The sequence below is a fragment of the Rhinoraja longicauda genome, chromosome 40 (genome assembly GCF_053455715.1).
Source record: "Rhinoraja longicauda isolate Sanriku21f chromosome 40, sRhiLon1.1, whole genome shotgun sequence".
NCBI classification, from domain to species: Eukaryota; Metazoa; Chordata; class Chondrichthyes; order Rajiformes; family Arhynchobatidae; genus Rhinoraja; species Rhinoraja longicauda.
The window spans coordinates 8384012-8410909 of NC_135992.1; the positions used below are offsets into that span (position 1 = coordinate 8384012).

At 51.6% G+C, this 26898-nt stretch overlaps 1 protein-coding gene across 1 annotated transcript in view; it reads left to right on the forward strand.

The window, feature by feature from the left end:
• LOC144611575 (tubby protein homolog) overlaps nt 1–26575 on the forward strand; it is a 35340-nt gene extending 8765 nt beyond the window's left edge. Inside the window, exons 5-15 of the mRNA XM_078430743.1 lie at nt 3988–4134; nt 5954–6115; nt 9585–9698; nt 10480–10629; nt 11332–11549; nt 13441–13617; nt 15798–15910; nt 18530–18644; nt 21057–21155; nt 24682–24853; nt 26296–26575. Coding sequence (XP_078286869.1) covers nt 3988–4134; nt 5954–6115; nt 9585–9698; nt 10480–10629; nt 11332–11549; nt 13441–13617; nt 15798–15910; nt 18530–18644; nt 21057–21155; nt 24682–24853; nt 26296–26429 — 1601 coding nt within the window. The 3' untranslated portion in view covers nt 26430–26575. The remainder of the gene's footprint in view (nt 1–3987; nt 4135–5953; nt 6116–9584; nt 9699–10479; nt 10630–11331; nt 11550–13440; nt 13618–15797; nt 15911–18529; nt 18645–21056; nt 21156–24681; nt 24854–26295) is intronic.
• The last annotated feature ends 323 nt before the right edge of the window (nt 26576–26898 follow it).

Here is a 26898-nt window from a genome sequence, read left to right on the forward strand (position 1 = left end):
TATTCCCACACCTCAGCACGTCCCCGATTAGCAAGTGTACAGAAATAGTCTGCTGATCCCGCAGGCAGAAGGTGCCAGGTTTTGGCGCCATTTTCAAATTGCAGTCCGCACTCTAGGTCTTATGGGCGGTACCTGATCCAGGCGAGCCCCAGGCTGCTGCAGGGCCTCCAGCCATCGCCTCCCTTGGACGCAACATCCCTCTCCTTGCCCGTCCGCCTTTGTGCTTCGGGGGTGTCTCCCGCAGCCTCCCTCGTGGGCGCGGCGGGCCGGGCCGCGGTTCCCTCCCCTATGCCTCTCACCCATCGTCCATACACTGGAATTTAGAAGGATGAGAGGAGATGTTATCGAAACGTATAAGATTATTAAGGGGTTGGACACGTTAGAGGCAGGAAACATGTTCCCAATGTTGGGGGAGTCCAGGACAAGGGGCCACAGTTTAAGAATAAGGGGTAGGCCATTTAGAACTGAGATGAGGAAAAACTTTTTCAGTCAGAGAGTTGTAAATCTGTGGAATTCTCTGCCTCAGAAGGCAGTGGAGGCCAATTCTCTGAATGCATTCAAGAGAGAGCTAGATAGAGCTCTTAAGGATAGCGGAGTCAGGGGGTATGGGGAGAAGGCAGGAACGGGGTACTGATTGAGAATGATCAGCCATGATCACATTGAATGGCGGTGCTGGCTCGAAGGGCCGAATGGCCTCCTCCTGCACCTATTGTCTATTGTCTATTGTCTATTGTCACAGGCTGCTTCGTCCCACTTTGGCCCTTCATCTCCGCTGTGAGGAACAGTGGACAATAGAGGACCCAACGTGGGGGGGGGGACTGCCATGAGGGAGGGGGGGAAGAATTAAGGGGGACTTGATGCGGGGGGGGGGGGGGAGAGTTTGTAACTTTGTAAGCGTCCTCCATGGGCGACTGTTTGCATTCCATGGCAAGGTATGCAAGCAAAGAATTTCACTGTGGCATGTCACATGTGACAATAAAATAATCAATTCAATTCTATTCAGTTCGATAAATCCATCATGGGTTTAGAACCGTCTGCCAAGTAGCAGGTTGAGAATTTGGTCAACAATATTATGTGACCTTTACATGTGGGTGGAAGGGGAGAAATAGCAAAAATGGATGGGCTTCTATTGGAAGAGAAAGGGTCTGACTCATAGAAACATAGAAACATAGAAAATAGGTGCAGGAGGAGGCCATTTGGCCCTTCGAGCCAGCACTGCCATTCATTGTGATCATGGCTGATCATCCACAATCAGTAAAACCCGTGCCTGCCTTCTCCCCATATCCCTTTATTCCACTAGCCCCTCGAGCTCTATCTGACTCTTTTTAAAATTCATCCAATGAATTGGCCTCCACTGCCCTCTGTGGCAGAGAATTCCACAAATTCACAACTCTCTGGGTGAAAAAGTTTCTTCTCACCTCAGTTTTAAAAGGCCTCCCCTTTATTCTTAGACTGTGGCCCCTGGTTCTGGACTCCCTCAACACTGGGAACATTTTTCCTGCATCTAGCTTGTCCAGTCCTTTCAGAATTTTATACATCTCTATAAGATCCCCTCTCATCCTTCTAAACACCGGTGAATACAAGCCCAGTCTTTCCAATCTTTCCTCATATAACAGTCCCGCCATCCGGGGGATTAACCTCATGAACCTACGCTGCACTGCCTCAATAGCAAGGATGTCCTTCCGCTAATTAGGAGACCACAACTGCACACAATACTCCATATATGGTCTCACCAGGGCCCTATACAACTGCAGAAGGACCTCTTTACTCCTATACTCAAATCCTGTCGTTATGAAGGCCAACATTCCATTGACTTTCTCCACTGCCTGCTGTATCTGCATGCTTACTTTCAGTGACTGGTGTACAAGGCCACCCAGGTCTCGTTACACTTCCCCTTTACCTAATCTGGCATCATTGGGATAATTATCTGCCTCATTATTTTTGCCACCAAAGTGGACTCGAGGAGGGTCATAATAGACCGAGCTGAAAGAGGGAATTGATGAGATTAGGATGGGGAATATCAGGTGGTGGCAAGTCCTGGTAACTCCTGCACAGCCCTGAGGATATTTGACTTGGAAACCTATCAGAGAGCGGGCACTGTGTCCAAAACGCCGCAGCGAGACTCCTGACGGGTACCCGTAAAAGGGACCACATCACCCCGATTCTGGCCTCTCTCCACTGGCTCCCTGTACGGTACAGAATCAACTTCAAGCTCCTCCTATTCACGTATAAAGCCCTAAATGGACACTCCCCCCCCCCTACATCAAAAATCTTCTAACCCCCCTCTCTAACTCCAGGTCCCTCAGGTCGGCCGACTTGGGGCTACTCACTATCCCGCGGTCTAGGCTTAAGCTCAGGGGTGACCGCGCTTTTGCGGTTGCAGCTCCTAGACTGTGGAACAGCATCCCTCTCCCCATCAGAACTGCCCCCTCCATCGACTCCTTTAAGTCCAGGCTCAAAACCTATTTCTACTCCCTAGCGTTTGAGGCTCATTGAGGAGGCGCTGTGAACTGTTTGCGTGCTACTGTATGTTTCATTTTTTTCCCCATTGGAACCTAATCAGATGTACAGCACTTTGGTCAACGTGGGTTGTTTTTAAATGTGCTATACAAATAAAATTGACTTGACTTGACTTGACTTAAATCAACATGTGAATAATCCAGACAGTATTTGAAGAGAGTGGAGCTCTTTAGCTCTTTAGTTTATTGTCACGTGCGTCAAGGTGCAGTGAAAAGCTGTTTTGTTGCGAGCTATCCAGTCAGCGGAAAGACTATGTACATGATTACAATCGGTGCCGTCCACAGTGTGCAGATACAGGAAAACAGGAATAATGTTTAGTGCAAGGTAAAGTCTGATTAAAGATAGTCTGAGGGTCTCCAATGAGGTAGATGGGAGGTCAGGACTGCTCTCTAGCTGGTGAGCAGATGCTTCAGTTGCCTGATAACAGCTGAGAAAAAACTGTCCCTGAATGTGTGCGTTTTCGCACGCCTGTGCCCTTGTGCGCAATGGAGACCTCGGTAAAGTGCAACAGAAGATACCTTTGGCAGAGAAGGGGGAGACTTGGGGCTACTGACTGTCCCGCGGTCCAGGCTTAAGCTCAGGGGTCAATAGTCAATAGTCAATTTTATTTGTCACATACACATAAATGTGCAGTGAAATGAAAGATTACCCACAGTCCAACAATATGAGCAATAAAAATAAGCATAAACACACACAATCAAACAAAAAGAAACATCCATCACAGTGAGTCTCCTCCAGTCACCTCCTCACTGTGATGGAAGGCCAGAATGTCTTTTCTCTTCCCCTGCCGTCTTCTCCCGCGGGCAGGCTGTTGAAGTTGCCACGTTCCAGGCCGCGCCGGATGGTGAAAGGTCTGCGGCGGGCCGACCCAAGTCCCGCGACTTGGGGCGGGCGAACACGCTGCCGCTGCACGTCGGGGCGGTCGTGGCTCCCGACATTGGAGCCCCCGCCGGGCAGAGAAAATCCCGCGGCCTATTTCAGGCCGCGCCGGACGTTGATAGGTCCGCGGCGGGCCGACCCAAGCCCCGCGATTCGGAACGCGCTTTTGCGGTTGCAGCTCCTAGACTGTGAAACAGCATCCCTCTCCCCATCAGAACTGCCCCCTCCATCGACTCCTTTAAGTCCAGGCTCAAAACCTACTTCTATTCCCTAGCGTTTGAGACCATCTGAGGGGGCGCTGTAAACTGTTTATGTTTGTGTTGTTAGGTTTGTGTGCCATTGTATGTTCTTTTTTTTAGTACATGCACTGATGTACAGCACTTTGGTCAACGTGGGTTGTGTTTAAATGTGCTATAAATTGACAAATAAAATTGACTTGACTTGACTTGACGAGGATTGGGATTGAGATGTTGGTGGGTGGGACTGAACTGGGAACAGGTAGCAGGTCCCGAGACTGGCGGAGGGCAATGGGTGCGTCGTTCTTGTCTAATAAGTTCCTCTTTCTCTCTCTGTCGCACCTTTCCCAAGACTTCTCCTGCAAGATCCCGGTGGAGGAGATTTCCAGCACCCAGCTCCGCTTGGAGTCTCTTGACAATGGGGACAGCTTGCTTCTGGACAGAGAGATTCACAATAAGGCTATGATCAACAAGGAGCAGGCGTGGAGTCTGGAAGAAGGTATGAATGAGGGCCCAAGAGATACTTCCAGATCAAGAGGCAATCACGAGGTGCTTGGGTTAGAATCGGGAACTGGTTGAGGTCTTTAATGACAATTTGTGCTCTTGAGATACGTCAAACTGCACTTGAAAGAATTCAGGAAATGTTACCCTCCCAGCAGTTGACATGGAACCGGATTGAGAAATATTTAGTTTTTTTTGGGTCAGGGCCGGATGAGATAAAGTCGGATTATCGAAGAACGCAGAATTTAGGAGCCAGCCCCGCTGTTCAATGTTGACCATCCGATCTTCTCCATAACCTCCTCTTCCCACACTGGCCTTTCTGTGTCCCTGGGCCTCCTCCATTGCCAGAGTGAGGCCGCGCGCAAAATGGAGGAGCCGCACCTAACTTGGGTTGCCAACTTCCTCGCTCCCAAATGCGGGGACAAAGGGTGACGTCACCGCCCCCGCGTGACCTCGCCCAGCCAGCGGCCACGTGCTCCCGCTCCACCAATGGCGGCCGCCATTGGTGGAGCGGGAGCACGTGGCCGCTGGCTGGGCGAGGTCACGTGGGGGCGCGCGGGGCGGCGACGTCACCTTGTCCCGTATTTGGGAGCGAGGAAGTTGGCAACCCTAGTAGGCTCGCACCAATTGCTCCCCTCCCCATCCACCCACATTCCTTATTTTGTCTTCACAATTTCAAGATTCAAGATTCAAGATATATTTGCAACTTTTCAATTCCTGACACCTTTTGTTTTAATCTCTGGCTTGTTTCCAACCATCTGCCTATCAGCCCCCCCCCCCCCCCCCCACCTGTGTTCACCTGCCAGGCTTTATCCTGCCCCTCCTCTCTCCCAGCTTTCTTCCTCCCCCCACCATTCCCCCAGCCCCCCCCCCTGTCCAGAAGGTGGCTCTTACCTTCAACTATTTGATTCCTAGCGTGATCCCTAGACACAAATACTAGCCTCGCCCTGCCTGTATTTGTATAGACATTAGGTGCAGGAGTAGGCCATTCGGCCCTTCGAGCCAGCTCCGCCATTCAATGTGATGATGGCTGATCATTCACAATCAGTACCCCGTTCCTACCTTCTCCCCACACCCCCTGACTCTGCTACCTTTAAGAGCTGGTTTAGATCTATAACTGCAGATGCTGGTTTAGATCAAAGGTAGACACAAAATGCTGGAGCAACTCAGCGGGTCAGGCAGCATCTCGGGAGAGAAGGAATGGGTGACGTTTTGGGTCGAGACCCTTCTTCAGACTGTAGTTGAAGACCTCAACCAGTTCCTGATTCTTCAGATGTAGTCTGTATCTCTGCTCAGGAGCTGGAACAGTTTCGGGGTCTCTATTGATGCAGAAAGCAATTCATCCCACTGAGGAACAAGCACAGGTGATGGAAGAGTGGTGAGCTCCAATTCCACTGACTGTTGCTCATCGGGCTCATCCCTCTCTCCCATCTTTTAGTTTAGTTTAGAGATACAGCGCAGAAACAGGCCCTTCGGCCCACCGAGTCCGTGCCGACCAGCCATCCCCGCACACTAACACCATCCAACACCCACTAGGGACAATTTACAATTATACCAAGCCAATTAACCTACAAACCTGTATGTCTTTGGAGGGTGGGAGGAAACCGGAGCACCCGGAGAAAACCCACACGGGTCACGAAGGAGAACGTACAAATTTCGTACAGGCAGCGCCCGTAGTCAGGATCGAACCTGGGTCTCTGGCGCTGTGAGGCAGCAACTCTACCGCTGCGCCACCGTGCTGCCCGTCTCCCTGCCCTGAATACCGACCCATGCGGTCCCTGTGTGCTGATCTGTGTCGCTGTTTCCTGATACCGTAGATGCGCTGGAGGTGGCCGTGGAGGAGCTGCAGGACAACGTGGTGGGGAGCCCGCAAAACCTATTCAATCTTTGTGAACACCCGGCGGTAATGGCCGACACAGGCCCGAGAGTAAAGAAAGGCCCGAATCCCTCCAAACACAGGAGCTCAGCCGTCCCACCTGGTAACTCTTCACAGCACAGGGCATGGACACTCGCCCGCCCACTCATCCACTAACCCACTACCTGTACAGTAACATCCAACATTGGTATCTACTAAATAGCAACGTAGAATTAAACCTGAGATGGACACAAAACGCTGGAGTACCTCAGCGGGTCAGACAGCATCTCAGGAGAGAAGGAATAGGTGACATTTTAGGTCAAGACCTATTCCTTTTGATTAGTACGGGTGTCACGGGTTATGGGGAGAAGGCGGGAGAAAGATCAGCCATGATTGAATGGTGGAGTAGACTTGATGGGCTGAATGGCCTAATTCTGCTGCTCTCACTTTGGACCTTATGACCTCCCAGCTTGCCTGTTCTTTGTGTCTCGCTCACCCCCGCCCTGTCCCTTCCCAGTCTGTCCTCTTCCTTCTCCAGAGGGCTACAGGGCTCACCGCCCGAGGAGGTTCGCGAGGCTGACCCCTTCGTTGCACTGGGGAGGGTGCAGAGAAGATACGTCATGTCTGGTGTGAAGCCTTTGGTGTGGTGTGGAGAGGAGGGTTGCCAACTTCCTCACTCCCAAATACGGGACGATGGGTGATGTCACCGCCCCCCGCGCCCCACGTGGCCTCACCCAGCCAGCGGCCGCCATTGGTGGAGCGGGAGCACGTGGCCGCTGGCTGGGTGAGGTCACGCGGGGGGGGCGCGGGGCGGTGACGTCACCTTGTCCCGTATTTGGGAGCGAGGAAGTTGGCAACCCAAGTTAGATGCGGCTCCTCCTTGGCACAGAGAAGGCTGAGTGAGGATTGGCAGATATAAAATTATAAGGAACATAGTCAGGGTAGATAGGGTGGAGTCTTTAGGTGGTGTCAACTTTAGTTTAGTTTAGTGATACAGCGTAGAAACAGGCCCTTTGGCCCACTGAGTCCACGACAATCATCGATCACCCACACACTAGTTCTATGTTATTCCACTATCGCATCCACCCCCTGACGCACTAGGGCGCAATTGTACAGAAGCCAATTAACCTACAGACCAGCACGCCTTTGGGATGTGGGAAGGAAGGCAGTGGAGGCCAATTCTCTGGATGCTTTCAAGAGAGAGCTGGATAGAGCTCTTAAAGATAGCGGAGTCAAGGGGCATGGGGAGAGGGCAGGAATGGGGTACTGATTGAGAATGATCAGCCATGGATCACGTTGAATGGCGATGCTGGCTCGAAGGGCCGAATGGCCTACCCCTGCACCTACTGTCTATTGTCTGTTGAAACCGGAGCACCCGGAGGAAACCCGCTCGGTCCCAGTGAGAACGTGCAGACCCCACACGAAGAGCACCAGTCGTCAAGAACGAACCCGGGGGAATCTCTGGTGGAGTGAGGGGGCACCACTTGGCCGCCCTAAAACTAGACGCCGCGGGTTTAGGATGAGGTGGTGTTGTTGTGGCGGAGCTGTCACTGGTGCTGGAGCGGCTGCTGTTAAATCCCCCGCTGGTGCAGCAGGCAGTGAAGAAAGCGAATGGTATGTTGGCATTCATAGCAAGAGGATTTGAGTATAGGAGCAGGGAGGTTCTGCTGCAGTTGTACAGGGCCTCGGTGAGACAGCACCTGGAGTATTGTGTACAGTTTTGGTCTCCTAATCTGAGCCTTAGAGGGAGTACAGAGAAGGTTCACCAGATTGATCCCTGGGATGGCAGGACTTTCATATGAAGAAAGACTGGATAGACTCGGCTTATACTCGCTGGAATTTAGAAGACTGAGGGGGGATCTTATTGAAACATATAAAATTCTTAAGGGGTTGGAGAGGCTAGATGCGGGAAGATTGTTCCTGATGTTGGGGAAGTCCAGAACTAGGGGTCACAGCTTAAGGATAAGGGGGAAGTCTTTTAGGACCGAGATGAGAAAACATTTCTTCACACAGAGAGTGGCGAGTCTGTGGAATTCTCTGCCACAGAAGGTAGTTGAGGCCAGTTCATTGGCTATATTTAAGAGGGAGTTAGATGTGGCCCTTGTGGCTAAAGGGATCAGGGGGTATGGAGAGAAGGCAGGTACAGGTTACTGAGCTGGATGATCAGCCATGATCATATTGAATGGCGGTGCGTACAGGCTCGAAGGGCCGAATGGCCTACTCCTGCACCTAGTTTCTATGTTTCTATGTTAACATTCCCCGCTGTTTATTTAGGCTTCTTTTTACAGAGGTGCCGGAGTGGCGCTCCGGTGAACTCCAACAACACTGCCTTTGGGATGTGGGAAGGAAGGCAGTGGAGGCCAATTCTCTGGATGCTTTCAAGAGAGAGCTGGATAGAGCTCTTAAAGATAGCGGAGTCAGGGGGCATGGGGAGAGGGCAGGAATGGGGTACTGATTGAGAATGATCAGCCATGGATCACGTTGAATGGCGATGCTGGCTCGAAGGGCCGAATGGCCTACCCCTGCACCTACTGTCTATTGTCTGTTGAAACCGGAGCACCCGGAGGAAACCCGCTCGGTCCCAGTGAGAACGTGCAGACCCCACACGAAGAGCACCAGTCGTCAAGAACGAACCCGGGGGAATCTCTGGTGGAGTGAGGGGGCACCACTTGGCCGCCCTAAAACTAGACCCCTGCTGGGTAGAAAAGGTTTAGAGGGCACCTGAGGAACATCTTAACCTGTAGGTAGCTGGAATGTGGAACGCAGCCTGAGGCAGGGACTCTCTTTGCTCTCAAGTGGTTAGACAAGCAGACGAATCAGCAGGGCAGGGAAGACCAGGGCCCAAGTGCTTTCTTAGACCACGAGACATGGGAGCAGAATTAGGCCACTCAGCCCATCGAGTCTGCTCTGCCATTCGATCATTGATGCATTCAAGAGAGAGTTAGATGTAGCTCTTAAGGATGGCGGAGTCAGGGGGTATGGGGAGAAGGCAGGAACGGGGTACTGATTGAGAATGATCAGCCATGATCACATTGAATGGTGGTGCTGGCTCAAAGGGCCAAATGGCCTCCTCCTGCACCTATTATCTATTGTCTATTAATGGAATCATGGGGTATGGGGAGAAAGCAGGAACGGGGTACTGAACGGCCTACTCCTGCTCCTATTTTCTACGTTTCTATCAAGGCTGATCTGTTTTCCCCCCCTCTTGACCCCATTTTCCTGCCTTCTCCCCGTAATCTTTGACTCCCTTAGTACAGATAGGTAATTGATGGTGAGTTTGGACAGGCTGGGCTGCTGATTTTACAACTCTGATCCTAAATCTATCCCGCTGGAGGGTGAGAGTACTCGGGCTGACTCTCGCACAGACCCACAACGTCACACATTGTCATGAGTTTTACATGATTCTCACTCTCCAATTCCAGGTCCTCTCTCCCTCGTTCCCTCCCTCTGTCCCTCTGTCCCTCGCTGGCTGTGTGAGTGTCTCGTCTCTTCCTCCACCCGAACTCATTGGTGTCTCCCCTCCCTGCCTCCACCACTTGAATACGACGAGAGTCCCTGCCTCCATCACTGACGTCCCCCTCCGCTCTCTGCAGAATCGTTAGCCGATGACTTGAAAGCGGCCGAGACCGGGGACAAGCTCCAAACCCCCCTGAAGATGATATCCCGAACGGGAGCAAACGGCGCGAAGAGGCAGTGGTGGAAGGAAGGTGAGAGAGATTGTGTCACCGGCAGCCCCAGTCAACACCCAGCACGTCCTTCACTATGGCAAAGGAAACAGTACTGGAGGAACTCAGCGGGTCAGGCAGCGTCTGAGGAGGGAAATGGACAGACGGCATTGCGGTCACAGACTGAAGAAGGATCTCTGGTCAAAACATTGTGCCACTATTTCCCTCCTCAGATGCTGTTAGTTTTTTGTTTTGCTCACAGATTCCAGCATCTTCAGTCTCTTGCAATGTCCTTCCCAGCAGCACACAGTGTGATATGTGCAACGTGAAAGTGTGTGTGTGTGTGGTGAGTGTGTGTGTGTCTGTGTGTGTGTGTCTGTGTCTGTGTCTGTGTCTGTGTCTGTGTCTGTGTCTGTGTCTGTGTCTTTTTGTAGTGGGAGGGCGAGGGGAGGAAGATAATGGAGGATGAGGGGTGGAAGATAGGGGAAGGAGAGAGGTGGAAGGGAGTTGAGGGGAAGGGGTGATGGTAGTTGAGAGAAATGGGTGGAAGGGAGGAGGACACAGGGGACATATTTGGAAGCTGACTTGTCGAATGAATGAAGAGAGGGAAAAAATTCAAATGTGAGGAGAGAGAGAGAGAGAGAGAGGTCAACTAATGGGAACCTGGCAAAGTCCACTGTGGGTGGAGAAAGTCTTCAGGAGGTGCTTCTGTCTCAGTCCCCCTCTTTCTGAAGGGCACTGGGTTGCGGAGTGACTGTGTGGAAGTGGATTTTGACCTGTTCCCTTCTGCGCTCACCGCGCACGCTGCCCTGTCCGCTTCCAGCTGGCGACGAGATTGTGGCCTTTCAGGAAGAGGTGGAGGAGATAGACCGGAAGGTTGAGATCTTCACGGTGGGCGACTCCAGTGAGGACCAGGAGGAAGTCGTGAGTGTGCCAGTCTTGACCAAGAGGAACAGGCGACGGAAGATGAGAGGTGAGGCGTGAGCTGTGCATTCTAGGGGTTGCCACCTTCCTCACTCCCAAACACGGGACAAGGTGACGTCACCGCCCCGCGCCCCACGTGACCTCACCCAGCCAGCGGCCACATGCTCCCACTCCACCAATGGTCATTTTTTTAAATGGCCATTTTTATAATGGCCCTTTTTTTTGAAAGAGACACTTTTTAAATAGGCATGTTTCAATGGCTTATTTGAATACAATTCAGCATTTGCTTGTTATCCTTATTAATGCCTTTAAAAAAAAAAAATCCACATTATTAACCAAATTCCTATGTAAATATTTTTATTTTTATTATTTATTATTTTCATATTTCAGATACAGCGCGGAAACAGGCCCTTCGGCCCACCAAGTCCGCGCCGCCCAGCGATCCCCACACATTAACACTATCCTACACACACTAGGGACAATTTTTTACATTTACCCAGTCAATTAACCTACATAACTGTACGTCTTTGGAGTGTGGGAGGAAACCGAAGATCTCGGAGAAAACCCACGCAGGTCACGGGGAGAACGTACAAACTCCGTACAGATGGCGCCCGTAGTCAGGATCGAACCTGAGTCTCCGGCGCTGCATTCGCTGTAAAGCAGCAACTCTACCGTTGCGCCACCGTAAACGTAGGTTGTCCCTGTGACAATCTCGGTCTAAAGAGTCAACACTGTGCACTCTCCTCTGCAGCTCCAGCACAGAAGAAGCTCATCGACAATGACTCTGACGAGGAGAAGGCGATGGAAGAGACAGAGGCAGGGGCGGAAGAGGAGGGCGAGGAAGATGAGGATGAGGATGATGATGATGGTGATGAGGAGGAGGAGGAGAGAGAAGAGGGGGAGAGCATCTCCCCTCAGATCCACAGCAGCGAGCAGTCTGACTCCATCCCACCCATCATCACCTGCGATGTGAGACAACTTTCTCTTTGCTTCCCTTTTTCTTTCAAGTCAAGTCAAGTCAATTTTATTTGTATAGCACATTTATAAACAACCCACATTGACCAAAGTGCTGTACATCGGTTCAGGTACTAAGAAACGAACATACAATGGCACACAAACATAACAGCACATACATAAACAGTTCACAGCGCCCCCTCAGAGGGCCTCAAGCGCTAGGGAGTAGAAATAGGTTTTGAGCTTGGACTTAAAGGAGTCGATGGAGGGGGCAGTTCTGATGGGGAGAGGGATGCTGTTCCACAGTCTAGGGGCTGCAACCGCAAAAGCGCGGTCACCCCCGAGCTTAAGCCTAGACCGCGGGATAGTCAGTAGCCCCAAGTCGGCCAACCAGAGGGACCTGGAGATAGAGTGGTGGGTTGGAAGATTTTTTTATATATATGGGGGGGGGGGGGGGCAAACCTGTTTAGGGCTTCCCCTCTGTGACCCCCCCCCCCGCCCCTTTGGCCTGTTGTTACTCAGTGCACACTGACCGTGTTAACAAATGGGTTAACATATTTGGGACATGTGTTCCTGATGTGTGATTGAACAAAGAGTGCAAGGAGGGGGGAACAAACTGAATGCATGACACTGGTGCCGGAGCTGATGTGGTGAGACAAACTAAACACAATCCTCAGACACAAGGAGTAACTCAGAGGGTCAAGCAGCATCTCTGGAGAACTTGGATCGGTGACACTTCGGGTCGGGACCTCCTTCAGTCTGAAGAAGGGTCCCGACCCGAAATGTCACCGATCCATGTTCTCCAGAGATGCTGCCTGACACGTTGAGTTTAGTTTAGAGATACAGTGCGGAAACAGGTTCTTTAGCCCTCTGAGTCCGCACCAACCAGCGATCCCCGCACATTAACACACTATCCTACACACACTGGAGACAATTTACACAAGCACCAAGCCAATGAACCTACATACCTGTACGTCTTTGGAGTGTGGGAGGAAACCGAAGATCTCGGAGAAAACCCACGCAGGTCACGGGAGAAACGTACAGGCTCCGCACAGACGGCGCCCGTAGTCAGGATGGAACCCGGGTTTCCGGCGCTGCAAGGGCTGTAAGGCAGCAACTCTACCGCTGCGCCACCGTGGCCGACCTATGGAGCTACTCTAGCACATTCTATCTTTTGATAGAAAAGTGCTATTCCAGCAAAGTGCTGGAATAACTCAGCGGGTCAGGCAGCATCTCCCGAGAAAAAAGATGCACCAAAAGATCTCTGGAGAAAAAGATGGTTCTTCAGCGGGTCAATAGACAATAGACAATAGATGCAGGAGGAGGCCATTCGGCCCTTCGAGCCAGCACCGCCATTCAATGTGATCATGGCTGATCATTCCCAATCAGTACCCCGTTCCTGCCTTCTCCCCATACCCCCTGACTCCGCTATCCTTAAGAGCTCTATCTTGCGCTCTCTTGAATGCATTCAGAGAATTGGCCTCCACTGCCTTCTGAGGCAGAGAATTCCACAGATTCACAACTCTCTGACTGAAAAAGTTTTTCCTCATCTCAGTTCTAAATGGCCTACCCCTTATTCTTAAACTGTGGCCCCTTGTTCTGGACTCCCCCAACACTGGGAACATGTTTCCTGCCTCTAACGTGTCCAACCCCTTAATATTCTTATACGTTTCGATAAGATCTGCCTGACCCGCTGAGTTTTACTCCAGCACTTTGTGTCTACCTTTGGTATAAATCAGCATCTGCAGTTCGTTTTTATTAAACACAATTCTTCATTGGCTTGTTAAAGATGCCAATGAGATGTATTCTTTCCTCCGCCTTTCGCTGAGTTGAAGTATTTTACTCACTAAGTTTCCTCTGTTACTAGCTGCCTACTGCATCAGTGACACCGTGTCTTATTATCTAGGATGAATCCAGAGCTGAGGGAGTCCCAATTAAAGTGGGGAACCTGGACGAATTTGCCTTCAAGCCTGCGCCCCAAGGAACCGTCGTCAAATGTCGGATCACACGGGACAAGAAGGGGATGGACAAGGGAATGTTCCCGACTTACTACCTGCACTTGGAAAGGGATGACGGGAAAAAGGTAACAGGTTCATCAATCAGTCCGATGTCTCGGGCAGGAATCCATATGGATCAGGAATGATGGCATTCCCAATCCTGGAGAATCCTTGCCTACTGATCTAACTGCATTCCTTGTTTACCCTGAGAAATGGACTATCATAGAAACATAGAAAGTAGATAGACATGTGGAAATGCAGGGAATAGAGGGATATGGATCATGTGCAGGTAGGAGTTGGTCTTGGCAGTATGTATGGCATGGGCGTTGTGGGCTGAAACATAGAAACATAGAAATGCAGGAGTAGGCCATTCGGCCCTTTGCACCAGCACTGCCATTCAATATGATCATGGCTGATCATCCTAAATCAATAGTCAATAGGCAATAGTCAATTTATTTGTCACATACACATAAATGTGCAGTGCCCCACTCCTACTTTTTCCCCATATCCCTTGATTCCTTTAGCCCGAAGAGCGATATCCAACTCTCTCTTGAAAAATCCAGTGAATTGGCCTCCACTGCCTCCTGTGGCAGTGAATTCCACAGATTCACAACTCTCTGGGTAAAAAAAGTTTTTCCTCATCTCAGTCCAAAATGGCCGACCCCTTATTCTTAAACTGGGACCCCTGGTTCTGGACTCCCCCAACGTTGGAGACATTTTTCCTGCATCCAGCCTGAACAATCATCTAAGAATTTTATATGTTTCTCTAAGATCCCCTCTCATCCTTCTAAATTCCAGTGAGTTATAAGCCCAGTCGACCCATTCTTTCATCATGTATGTCATCTGGAGGCAGCTGGGGGCCAAAGCCTGGGGGTCAGTGTGAGTCTGGCAATGAGGAGTTCCTGAAAGCTGACTCCCTGCTGGCACTAACCTTCCCCTCAGCCCTTCACAGAGCTTCCCTTCACTGGATAAATGATCACGGGCCACCTTAGATCTCTATTGCACCCTCCCTTTGGAGGTGAGGGGAGTCATCGAGTCTTACAGCATGGAAACAGGCCCTTCGGCCCAACTTGCCCATGCCAACCAACATGCCCCATCTACCCTAGTCACACCTGCCTGCATTTGGCCCATGTCCCTCCAAACCAGTCCAATCCATGGACCTATCTGAATGTTCCTTAAACATTGTGATTAGTTTATTGTCACGTGTACCCGAGGGACAGTGAAAAGCTTTTGTTGCGCGCTAACCAGTCAATGGGACATGATTACAATAGAGCCATTCACAGTGTACAGATACATGATAAAGGGAATAACGTAAATAACATTTAATGCAAGGTAAAGTCCAACCAAAGTTAGTTCGGGGGTCTCTGAGGGGTGAAGGTGGGGGAGAGGGAGGGGTGGGTGGAGTGAGTGAGGGTGGGGAGGGAGTGAGGGGTGGGGGTTGGAGGGAGGGAGGTGGGCAGGGAGGGGTGGGGGTGGGTGGAGTGAGTGAAGGTGGGGAGGGGGTGGGTGGAGTGAGTGAAAGTGGGGAGGGGGTGAAGGTGGGAGGGAAGGGTGGGGGTGGGTGGAGTGAGGGTGGGGAGGGGGTGGGGGTGGGAGGGAGGGGTGGGGGTGGGTGGAGTGAGGGTGGGGAGGGGGTGAGGGTGGGAGGGAGGGGTGGGGGTGGGTGAGGAGGGGGTGAGGGTGGGAGGGAGGGGGTGAGGGTGGGAGGGAGGGGTGGGTGGAGTGAGGGTGGGGAGGGGGTGAGAGTGGGAGGGAGGGGTGGGTTGGGTGGAATGAGTGAAGGTGGGGAGGGGGTGAGGGTGGGAGGGAGAGGTGGGGGTAGGTGGAGTGAGTGAAGGTGGGGAGGGGTGAGGGTGGGAGGGAGGGGTGGGGGTGGGTGGAGTGAGAGTGGGGAGGGGGTGGGGGTGGGAGGGAGGGGTGGGTGGAATGAGTGAAGGTGGGGAGGGGATGGGGTGGGAGGGAGGGGTGGGGGTGTGTGGGTGGAGTGAGGGTTCGGAGGGGGTGGGGTGGGAGGGAGGGGTGGGGGTGGGGAGGGGGTGAGGGTGGGAGGGAGGGGTTGGGGGTAGGTGGAGTGAGGGAGGGGTGGGGGTGGGAGGGAGGGGTGGCGGTGGGTGGAGTAAGTGAGGGTGGGGAGGGAGTGAGGGGTTGGGGAGGGGGAGGAGGGAGGTGGGGAGTGAGGTGGGGGTGATCTGTTCCCTGTCTGTGGACATTATGGACCTTCCCCACCCAGGTAGAGTAAATACCTGTCGTGTGGTCACGTCCACAGGTTTTCTTGATGGCCGGACGGAAACGCAAGAAGAGCAAAACGTCCAACTACCTCATCTCCACTGACCCAACTAACCTGTCCCGTGCGGGCGAGAGTTTCGTCGGCAAGTTGAGGTGAGACAACGGCAACAGATGGCAAAGCCGGCACGCCCCTACATCCATTCTGCCCTTCCAATCACCCCCTCCCCCTCTCCCCCAATGCCAACAGCATGGGTGGGAGGGATCAACATTGGCCAGAAGCTCAAGCCAAGCTCCATATAAACCGCGTGGCCATTGACGCTGGTCAGAGGCCAAGGCCCCAATGGTCAGTGATTCACCTCCTGTTTCCCCAAAGCTTTCCCATCATCATAGAAACATGTAAAACTCTTAAAATTCTTCAGGGATTGGACAGGAAAAATGTTCCCCATGTGGGGGGGGGGGGGAGTCCAGAATCAGGGGTCACAGTTTAAGAATAAGGGGTAGGCCATTTAGGCCCGAGATGAGGAAAAACCTTTTTCAGCCAGAGAGTTGTGAATCTGTGGAATTCTCTGTCACAGAACGCAGTGGAGGCCAACTCACTGGATGGTTTTCAAGAGTGAGTTGGATATAGCTAACAGAATCAAGGGATATGGGGAGAAGGCAGGAACAGGGTACTGATTTTGGATGATCAGCCATGATCATATTGAATGGCGGTGCTGGCTGGAAGGGCTGAATGGCCTCCTTCTGCACTTATTTTCTATGTTTCTTTTTATGATGCACAGTTCAGGAATATGGTAGAATACAGTAAACCCTCGCCATTATGGGCCTCTTTATAATGGAGACGGGCACAAAATGATGGAGTAACTCAGCGGGACAGGCAGCATCTCTGGAGGGAAGAGATGGGCGACGTTGTGGGTCGAGACCCTTCAGACTGAGACTCAGGGGAGAGGGAAACTATTTTGCTGATAACGGACCAGGCTTCACCGCCAGGCTGGGCCTGGTGACGCCACCCCCGGCCCTCACTTCTTCCTCGCCAACGACCAGGTCATGCCTCCTGCTGCCACCGCCGACCTGCACCCCAGCCACCCGCGGGCCACGACCATCGATTCCGCCGGTCCTCGCCCCTCCCCGGCCCGCCAGCTCACCTGGATTCCAGCCCCAGAGTCTGAAGAAGGTCCCTGACCCAAAGCGTCACTTCTCCACAGATGCTGCCTGACCTGCTGAGTTACTCCAGCACATAGAAACATAGAAAATAGGTGCAGGAGTAGGCCATTCGGCCCTTCGAGCCTGCACCGCCATTCAATATGATCATGGCTGATCATCCAACTCAGTATCCCGCACCTGCCTTCTCTCCATACCCCCTGATCTCTTTAGCCACAAGGGCCACATCTAACTCCCTCTTAAATATAGCCAATGAACTGGCCTCAACTACCTTCTGTGGCAGAGAATTCCACAGATTCACCACTCTCTGTGTGAAGCACTTTGTGTCCTTTAGTGCATGAACCAGCATCTGCAGTTGCTTGTGTTTACTAATTATGCAATGATAATCCCCTGACTTGATTATAGACAAGTGACAACAGACATTAGACATTAGGTGCAGGAGGAGGCCATTCGGCCCTTCGAGCCAGCACCGCCATTCAATGTGATCATGGCTGATCATTCTCAATCAGTACCCCGTTCCTGCCTTCTCCCCATACCCCCTGACTCCGCTACCCTTATTATACCGGACAATTGGCAATAATGGACACCGTTCATGTTGCAGCAGGTTTATGTAGAAAGGAACTGCAGATGCTGGTTAATATCGAAGATAGATACAAGATACGAGAGTAACTCAGCAGATCAGGCAGCACCTCTGAAGAAAAGGAACAGGTGCCATTTTAGGTCAGAACCCTTCTTCAGACTGAAAGATGGAGAAGGCGAGAACAAGACAGGACCCAATTTGTTTAGGAAAAACAAAATGCAGATGCTGGTTTAAATCGAAGATAGACACAAAATGTCCGGAGTAACTCAACGGGTCAGGCAGCATCTTGGGAGAGAAGGAATGGGTGACGTTTTGGGTCGAGACCCTTCTTCAGAGCCGAAATGTCACCAAATTTGTTTAATTTGCAGCTAACGTTCTTTGGGGTGAAAGCTCCCATAATATCACGCCTCAGTGTCCATCAGCTGAGAGGTTTCAGTTCAGTTTATTGTCACGTGTACCGAGGTACAGTGAAAAGCCTTTTGTTGCGCGCGAACCAGTCAGCGGAAAGACAGTACGTGATCACGGTCGATCCATTCACAGTGTATAGACAGAGATCTAAGCGTGTGTATCTGCAATTGTAGATCTGCTTCAGTGGCTAGCACGCAAATAGCCGCCTGGGTTTGGGCGCCAATATTGGAGTCTAGATAGTATAGTTAGTGCAGTGGTAGTAGTCGGGAGTTAGTACAAGGATTAAATTTCACTGACTGCAGGGTGGGTTGCCAACTTCCTCACTCCCAAATAAGGGACAAAGGGTGACGTCGCCGCCCCGCGCCCCACGTGACCTCGCCCAGCCAGCGGCCGCCATTGGTGGAGCGGGAGCACGTGGCCGCTGGCTGGGCGAGGTCACGTGGGGGCGCGGGGCGGCGACGTCACCCGTTGTCCCTTATTTGGGAGTGAGGAAGTTGGCAGCCCTACTAATACGGGACAAGGGCGGTCCCGTACGGGACAAACTAATATAGCCCAAATTACGGGCTGTCCCGGCTAATACGAGACAGTTGGCGACATAACCAGTCGTACGTTTCCCCTTGACGCAGGTCCAATGTGTTTGGGACCAAGTTCACGGTATTTGACAACGGCGTGAATCCAGAGAAGACTCCCATGGTGTCCGAGATCACAGCCATCCGTGAGGAGATCGTGGCAGTCTGCTATGTGAGTATAAACAGTGGGGAGGCCGCAGTGCCATGGAAATCTAACGAGGGTAGAGGACACGGTCGCTCGGACGTCCAGGATGCTGTGGATGTGGCAGGGACCACAGCTAGAGACACATCCAGTGCAGTGCGTATCTTATCGAAACGTATAAGATTATTAAGGGGTTGGACACGTTAGAGGCAGGAAACATGTTTCCAATGTTGGGGGAGTCCAGAACCAGGGGCCACAGTTTAAGAATAAGGGGTAGGCCATTTAGAAGTGAGATGAGGAAAAACTGTTTCAGTCAGAGAGTTGTGAATCTGTGGAATTCTCTGCCTCAGAAGGCAGTGGAGGCCAATTCTCTGAATGCATTCAAGAGAGAGCTGGATAGAGCTCTTAAGTTGATAGCGGAGTCAGGGGGTATGGGGAGAAGGCAGGAACGGGGCACTGATTGAGAATGATCAGCCATGATCACATTGAATGGCGGTGCTGGCTCGAAGGGCCGAATGGCCTCCTCCTGCACCTATTGTCTATTGTTTATTGTCTAGAAGAGTCAAGGGTAGCAGGGAGGAGGACTAGGAGAGGGAGACACAGTGGTAGAGAAACCAGGAAGGGAAAAACAAGTTGCACAGTGCAGACTGTGGGTGGCACGGTGGCGCAGCGGTAGAGTTGCTGCCTTACAGCGAATGCAGCGCCGGAGACTCAGGTTCGATCCCGACTACGGGCGCCGTCTGTACGGAGTTTGTACGTTCTCCCCGTGACCTGCGTGGGTTTTCTCCGAGATCTTCGGTTTCCTCCCACACTCCAAAGACGTAGAGGTTTGTAGGTTAATTGGCTGGGCAAATGTAAAAAAATGTCCCTAGTGGGTGTAGGATAGTGTTAGTGTGCGGGGATCGCTGGGCGGCACGGACCCGGTGGGCCGAAGGGCCTGTTTCTGAGCTATATCTATAAATCTAAAAAAAAAAATTAAAACCAAGTTTGGAGGTACAGCATGGAAACAGGCCCTTCAGCCCACTGAGTCCATGGCGACCATTGATCACCCGATCACACGACATTATCCCACTCTCGCATCCACTCCCGACAGACCAGGGCCAAGTAAACCAACAATCCCACACATCTTTGGGATGTAAAATGTCATTGTTCTGTTTCAGGATATACACCGATCAGCCAAAACATTATGACCTGATGAGCCAAAACATTATGACCACCTGCCTAATATGCTGTTGGTCCTCCGTGTGCAGCCCCATACGCTGCAGGGTGCGATGCACTATGCATTGTGGCACCTTCCTCCCGTGACCACCATTAACATTTTCTGTGACTTGTGCCACAGTCGACCTTCTGTCTGTTCGGACCAGACGGGATAGCCTTCGTTGCCCTCGCTCATCGATGAGCCTTGGGCGCCCAACACCCTGTATGTCGCCGGTTTATGGCTTGTCCCTCCTCGGACCACTGTCGGTCGGTACTCACCACTGCTGACCGGGAGCACCCCACAAGCCTTGCCGTTTCAGAGATGCTCTGACCCAGTCGTCTGGCCATAACGATGTGGCCCTTGTCAAAGTCGCTCAGGTCTTTACTCCTGCCCATTTCTCCTGCATCCAAAACACATCAACTTCAAGAACTGCTGCCTAATATATCCCACCCCTTGACAGGTGCCATTGTAACAAGATAATCCATGTTTTTCACTTCGCCTATCAGTGGTCATAATGTTTTGGCTGATCGGTGTATGTTTATTTTAGAGATTCAGCGTGGAAACAGGCCCTTCGGCCAATCAATTCCACACCGACCAGCGATCACCCGCGCACTAGTTCTGTTATCCCAGTTTTGCATCGTATACATGGCGGGCAATGTACAGAGGCCACTTTAATCTACGAGCCTGCAGTTGGCTGGAATGTGGGAGGAAACCACAGCCCCTGGTGGAAAGCCACGCAGTCACAAGGAGAGCGTGCAAACTCCACACAGACCGCACCTCTGAAGTAGGATGGAACCCGGGCATCTCTGGCACTGTGAGGCAGCAGCTCTACCAGCTGTGCCATTGTGCCACCCATTGTATTGGCACATTTAGTTGTATCTGCTGATTGTTGGATGGACTTCCTGGGTGTTGTGTAGGGTTGCCAACTGTCCCATATTAGCCGGGACATCCTGTATTTTGGGCTAAATTGGTATTGGTATTGGTATTAGTCGGGTTGCCAACTTCCTCCCTCCCAAAGAAGGGACAAAGGGCGATGTCACCGCCCCGCACCCCGCGCCCCCAGCCCGGGCGGCCACCATTGGTGGAGCGGGAGCACGTGGCCGCTGGCTGGGTGAGGTCACGTGGGGCGCGGGGCGGTGATGTCACCTTGTCCCGTATCTGGGAGTGAGGAAGTTGGCAACCCTAGTTGAGGATGGCGATCAGAACACAACCCATGCTAACCCAGAGCTGCTTCTACAATGCAGGAGACCAACATTCTCGGGTTTAAAGGGCCTCGGAAGATGACAGTGATTATTCCAGGAATGAACATGGAGAACGAGAGAATGTGCATTCGACCAAAGAACGTGAGTCCCAGCCTTTGTGTAACCCAGCATTCCCCTTTCACCAACTCAAGTCATTCTAATTCCCGACCCGAAACGTCACCCATTCCTTTTTCCCTAGAGATGCTGCCTGACCCGCTGAGTTACTCTAGATCACAGTCCATGTCTGTGGGTTCACAAGTTCACAAGTGACAGGAGTAGAATTAGGCCATTCAGCCCATCGAATCTACTCTGCTATTCAATCATGGCTGATCTCTGTCTCCTAATCCCATTTCCTGCCTTCTCCCCATAACCCTTGACTCCCGTTCTAATCAAGAATTTGTCTATCTTTGCTTTAAAAAGAGCCCCTGACTTGGTCTCCACAGCCCTCTGTGGCAATGAGTTCCACAGATTAACTACACTCTGACTAAAGAAGTTCCTCCTCACCTCCTTTTTAAAAGAGCTCCCCTTAAATTCTGAGGCTGTGACCTCTGGTCCTAGACTCTCCCACCAGTGTCGCTCAGAGTCGATGCTCAGAGTTTTCATTCAGTGACAAAACTAAGCAAAAAATAGCTAAATAAATCAGAAACACTCAGCAGGACAGGCAGCATCAGAGCTGAGAAAAATCTCAAGGAAAGCTTTAAAAAAGCTTTTGGACGAAATTTAGTCACCCACAGTCCAACAATAAAAGCAATAAAATAAGCAAATTACACAACCCCAACCAACACAAAAAAAGAAACATCCATCACAGTGAGTCTCCTCCAGTCCCCTCCTCACTGTGATGGAAGGCCACAATGTCTTTTCCCTTCCCCTGCTGTCCTCTCCCGCGGTCAGGCTGTTGTCGTTGCCACGTTCCAGGCCGCGCCGGACGGTGAAAGGTCCGCGGCGGACCGACCCAAGCCCCGCGATCCGGGGCGGGCGAACACACTGTCGCTGCTGCTGCTGGTGCATGTCGGGTCAGTCATGGCTCCCGACATTGAAGCCCCCGCCGTGCAGGGAAAAATCTCGCGGCTTATTTCAGGCCGCGCCAGACGGTGAAATGTCCGCGGCGGGCCGACCCAAGCCCCGCGATTCAGGGCGGGCGAACACGCTGCCGCTGCCAGAGCCCCTGACGCCGGCATCCACGCGGCCCGAGCCCAAGGCGAGCCACAGCCGCTCCCGCAGCCTCCGAGGACGGCCGGCTCCGCTGATGGTGAGTCCGGTCCGCGGGCTCTGCGAACCAGAGCCCTGGGGGCCGCCAGCTCCAGGAGTTGGGCCAATGGTAGGCCGCAGCAGGAACGGAGACAACACCCAGAAAACAAAGGTCGGGTCTCCGTTCGGAAGGGACAAATTTACAATTTTACAGTTCCCCCCCTCCCCCCCACACACACACACACACATAGTACACAACCACAAAAGCACGACATCACATCAACAATTAAGACAAAAAAAACAACAAAAACACAAAGACAAATGGACCGCAGGTAAGCCGCAGCTGCTAGGGCAGCGCCGCCATTTTGGGTACCCCAAATGAACTATTTCTTAATGGAAACAAAGAACTACAGATGCTGGTTCAAACCAATGATAGACACAAAGTACTGGAGTAACTCAGCGTTTTAGACAGCATCTCTGGAGAAAAAGGATGGGTGAGGTGTCAGGTCTGAACAAGGGTCCCAACTTGAAACGTTCCCCATTCTTTTTCTCCAGAGATTCTGCCTGACCCTCTGAGTTACTCCAGCAATTTGTGTGTATCTTTGAACTATTTATTCGTTCTGACCGGGGTCAATGACTGGAAACATTGGTTTCAGTGACAACAGCAAATTTGCAAATTTGCAGATGATACTAAACATTAGCAAATTTGCAGATGATACTAAGCTGGGGGGTAGTGTGAATTGTGAGGAAGATGCAATAAGGCTGCAGGGTGACTTGGACAGGTTGTGTGAGTGGGCGGATACATGGCAGATGCAGTTTAATGAAGATAAGTGTGAGGTTATTCACTTTGGAAGTAAGAATAGAAAGGCAGATTATTATCTGAATGGTGTCAAGTTAGGAAGAGGGGATGTTCAACGAGATCTGGGTGTCCTAGTGCATCAGTCACTGAAAGGAAGCATGCAGGTACAGCAGGCAGTGAAGAAAGCCAATGGAATGTTGGACTTCATAACAAGAGGAGTTGAGTATAGGAGCAAAGAGGTCCTTCTACAGTTGTACCGGGCCCTGGTGAGACCGCACCTGGAGTACTGTGTGCAGTTTTGGTCTCCAAATTTGAGGAAGGATATTCTTGCTATTGAGGGCGTGCAGCGTAGGTTCACTAGGTTAATTCCCGGAATGGTGGGACTGTCGTATGTTGAAAGGCTCGAGCAATTAGGCTTGTATACACTGGAATTTAGAAGGATGAGGGGGGATCTTATTGAAACATATAAGATAATTAGGGGATTGGACACATTAGAGGCAGGAAACATGTTCCCAATGTTGGGGGAGTCCAGAACAAGGGGCCACAGTTTAAGAATAAGGGGTAGGCCATTTAGAACGGAGATGAGGAAGAACTTTTTCAGTCAGAGAGTGGTGAAGGTGTGGAATTCTCTGCCTCAGAAGGCAGTGGAGGCCAGTTCATTGGATGCTTTCAAGAGAGAGCTGGATAGAGCTCTTAAGGATAGCGGAGTGAGGGGGTATGGGGAGAAGGCAGGAACGGGGTACTGATTGAGAGTGATCAGCCATGATCGCATTGAATGGCGGTGCTGGCTCGAAGGGCTGAATGGCCTACTCCTGCACCTATTGTCTATTGTCTAACAGATGCTGCCTGACCTTCTGGGTGTTTCCGGCGTCTATTTTTAGTGCAGCCATTGCCCCATTAATTGATTCCAGTTTCCCCCTAGGGAATGTGGTTGTAGTGTGGAAACAGGCCCTTTGGCCCAACCTGCCCACACCGACCAACATGTCCCATCTACACTAGATGCCATTTGGTTGTTGGGCAGTGGGCAGTGAGAATAGACAATAGACAATAGGTGCAGGAGGAGGCCATTCGGCCCTTCGAGCCAGCACCGCCATTCAATGTGATCATGGCTGATCATTCTCAATCAGTACCCTGTTCCTGCCTTCTCCCCATACCCCCTGACTCCACTATCCTTAAGAGCTCTATCTAGCTCTCTCTTGAATGCATTCAGAGAATTGGCCTCCACTGCCTTCTGAGGCAGACAATTCCACAGATTCACAACTCTCTGACTGAAAGCTGTGTATCTCTCGCCCAGAGGTGCCAATGATGGTGTTTCAGAGCTGTGAGCAGTTGTCCCTCAGATCTGCTGTGTGGCCGGAGCCTGGGTCATGAGCTGTGTAGCAAGGAACTGCAGGTGCTGTTCTAAACCGAAGATAGGCACAAAAAGCTAGAGTAACTCAGCGGGATAGGCAGCATCTCTGGGGAGGAGGAATAGGTGACGACTCAGACTGGAGAAGGGTCTCGAGCCGAAACGTCACCCATTCCTTTTCTCCGCAGATGCTGTCCGGACTGGCCGAGTTACTCCAGTTTTGCTCTGGGTCGGGAGCTGCTGCCTGCCCCTGGGCTTTGGGCTGAGTGTTGACCAGTGCTTTTCCTCACCAGGACCACGAGACGCTGCTGACACGTTGGCAAAACAAGAACATGGAGAACATCATCGAGCTCCACAACAAGGCCCCGGTGTGGAATGAAGACACGCAGTCCTACGTGCTGAACTTCCACGGACGAGTCACCCAGGCCTCTGTGAAGAACTTCCAGATAATCCACGCCAATGACTGTGAGTAGCCGGGCCTGACGGGAAGCCTCGCGGTCCCCGTTGAGGAGGGAGGGAGGGGTGAAGGGAATGGCTCAGGATAGTACAGGACCGCGATAGAACTGCTGCCCCACAGCGCCAGAGGCCCGGGTTCAATCCTAGCTACGGGCGCCGTCTGTACGGAGTTTGTACGTTCTCCCCGTGACCTGCGTGGGTTTACTTCGGGTGTTTCAGTTTCCTCCCACACCCCAAAGACGTGCGGGTTTGAAGGTTAATTGGCTCGGTACAAATGGAAAAATTGTCCCAAGTGCGTGTAGGATAGCGCTAATGTGCTGGTCGGCGTGGACTGAAGAACCTGTTCCCGCGCTGAATCTCCAAACTAAAAAGTCCGAGGTTGTAACCAAGTCTGGGCATTGAAGGCAAATGTGTGGAGGGTTTCTGGCTTGTGCAGAGGATTGGTGTTGGGTGAGGTGTGATGAGTTCTGTAGGTTTATATATAAGTGTGGTCCGGTGGTGCAGCTGAAGAGTTGCTGCCTCACAGCGCCAGAGACCCAGGATCGATCCAGACCTTCCGTGCAGTCTCTACAGAGTTTGTGCCTACTCCCTGTGACCACGTGGGTTTTCTCCGGGTGCTCCATTTTCCTCCCATATTCCAAAGACATACAGGCCTAATTGGCTTGGTGTAATTGTAGATTTTCCCTAGTGTGTGTGTGTGTGTGTGTGTGTGTGTAGGATAGCATTAGTGTGCAGGGATCGCTGGTCGGCACAGACTTGGTGGACCAAAGGGCCTGTTTCCACGCTGTAAAGTCTCTAAAGTCTGAAGTAAAGTTGAAAGAAGGAGGAATGAGCCAAGGAGAGACTAGGGACAGAAGGTAGACACAAAATGCTGGAGTAACACAGCACTTGAGGCAGCATCTCTGGAGAGAAGAAACGGGAGAAAAAGAATTGGGACAAGTCTTTGAACATGTGCTGAGGGTAGAGATGGGGATTGAGTGGAGGAAGGTTCAGAGAACCACCTGGAAATGGATGGGGGCGACTTCAACATAATGAATTGGAATGTGCCAACTAATTCCCACTCAAAGATAGACACAAAATGCTGGAGTAACTCAGCGGGTCAGGCAGCATCTCTGGGGAGAAGGAATGGGTGACGTTTCGGGTCGAGACCCGTCTTCTTCAGAGACCCTTCTTCTTCAAGACCTTTCTTCTTCAGAAGAAGGGTCTCGAGCTGAAAGGCCACCCATTCCTTCTCTCCATTCCTTCTCTCCACCCATTCCTTCTCTGCCTGTCCCGCTGAGTTACTCCAGCATTTTGTGTCTGTCTTTGATTTAAACCAGCATCTGCAATTCCTTCCTACACATTAACACTCTCTCTTTCTCTCTCTTTCTCTCTTTCTCTCTCTTTCTCTCTCTTTCTCTCTCTCTCTCTCCATCTGTCTCCCTCTCCCTCTCCCTGTCCCTTGGTTCCAGCTGATTATATCATCATGCAGTTTGGCCGGGTCGCTGATGACGTGTTCACCATGGACTACAACTACCCCATGTGCGCCCTTCAAGCCTTTGCAGTCTCCCTCTCTAGTTTTGACAGCAAGCTGGCTTGTGAGTAGAGAATCGAAGGGCCTGCCGGGCGCTGCACAGAAGGGCTTCCGACTGCCAAATCATCCGCAAAGCTGGAGAAGATTGAAGCGACACCAGCTGTTCGATGTAGAAATCCACAGATCTTCTGTCAATTTACTGGGACATCTGACCTTGATCCTGGGACATTGTTTCTAAGGAATACTGCCAGAGTCCGGGAAAAGTTTAATGATAATCATGTTAAATGTTTGAACTGCAGAACCCGTGTGCTTGTGTATGCTACTGCCCATTGTGCTTATAGTTTCACTCTCACCTCTGTACAATGTGGTGTTACAGAGCCTTACAGTGTGGAAACAGGCCCTTCGGCCCAACTTGCCCACACATAGAAACATAGAAAATAGGTGCAGGAGTAGGCCATTCAGCCCTTCGAGCCTGCACCGCAATTCAATATGTTCATGGCTGATCATCCAGCTCAGTATCCCGTACCTGCCTTCTCTCCAT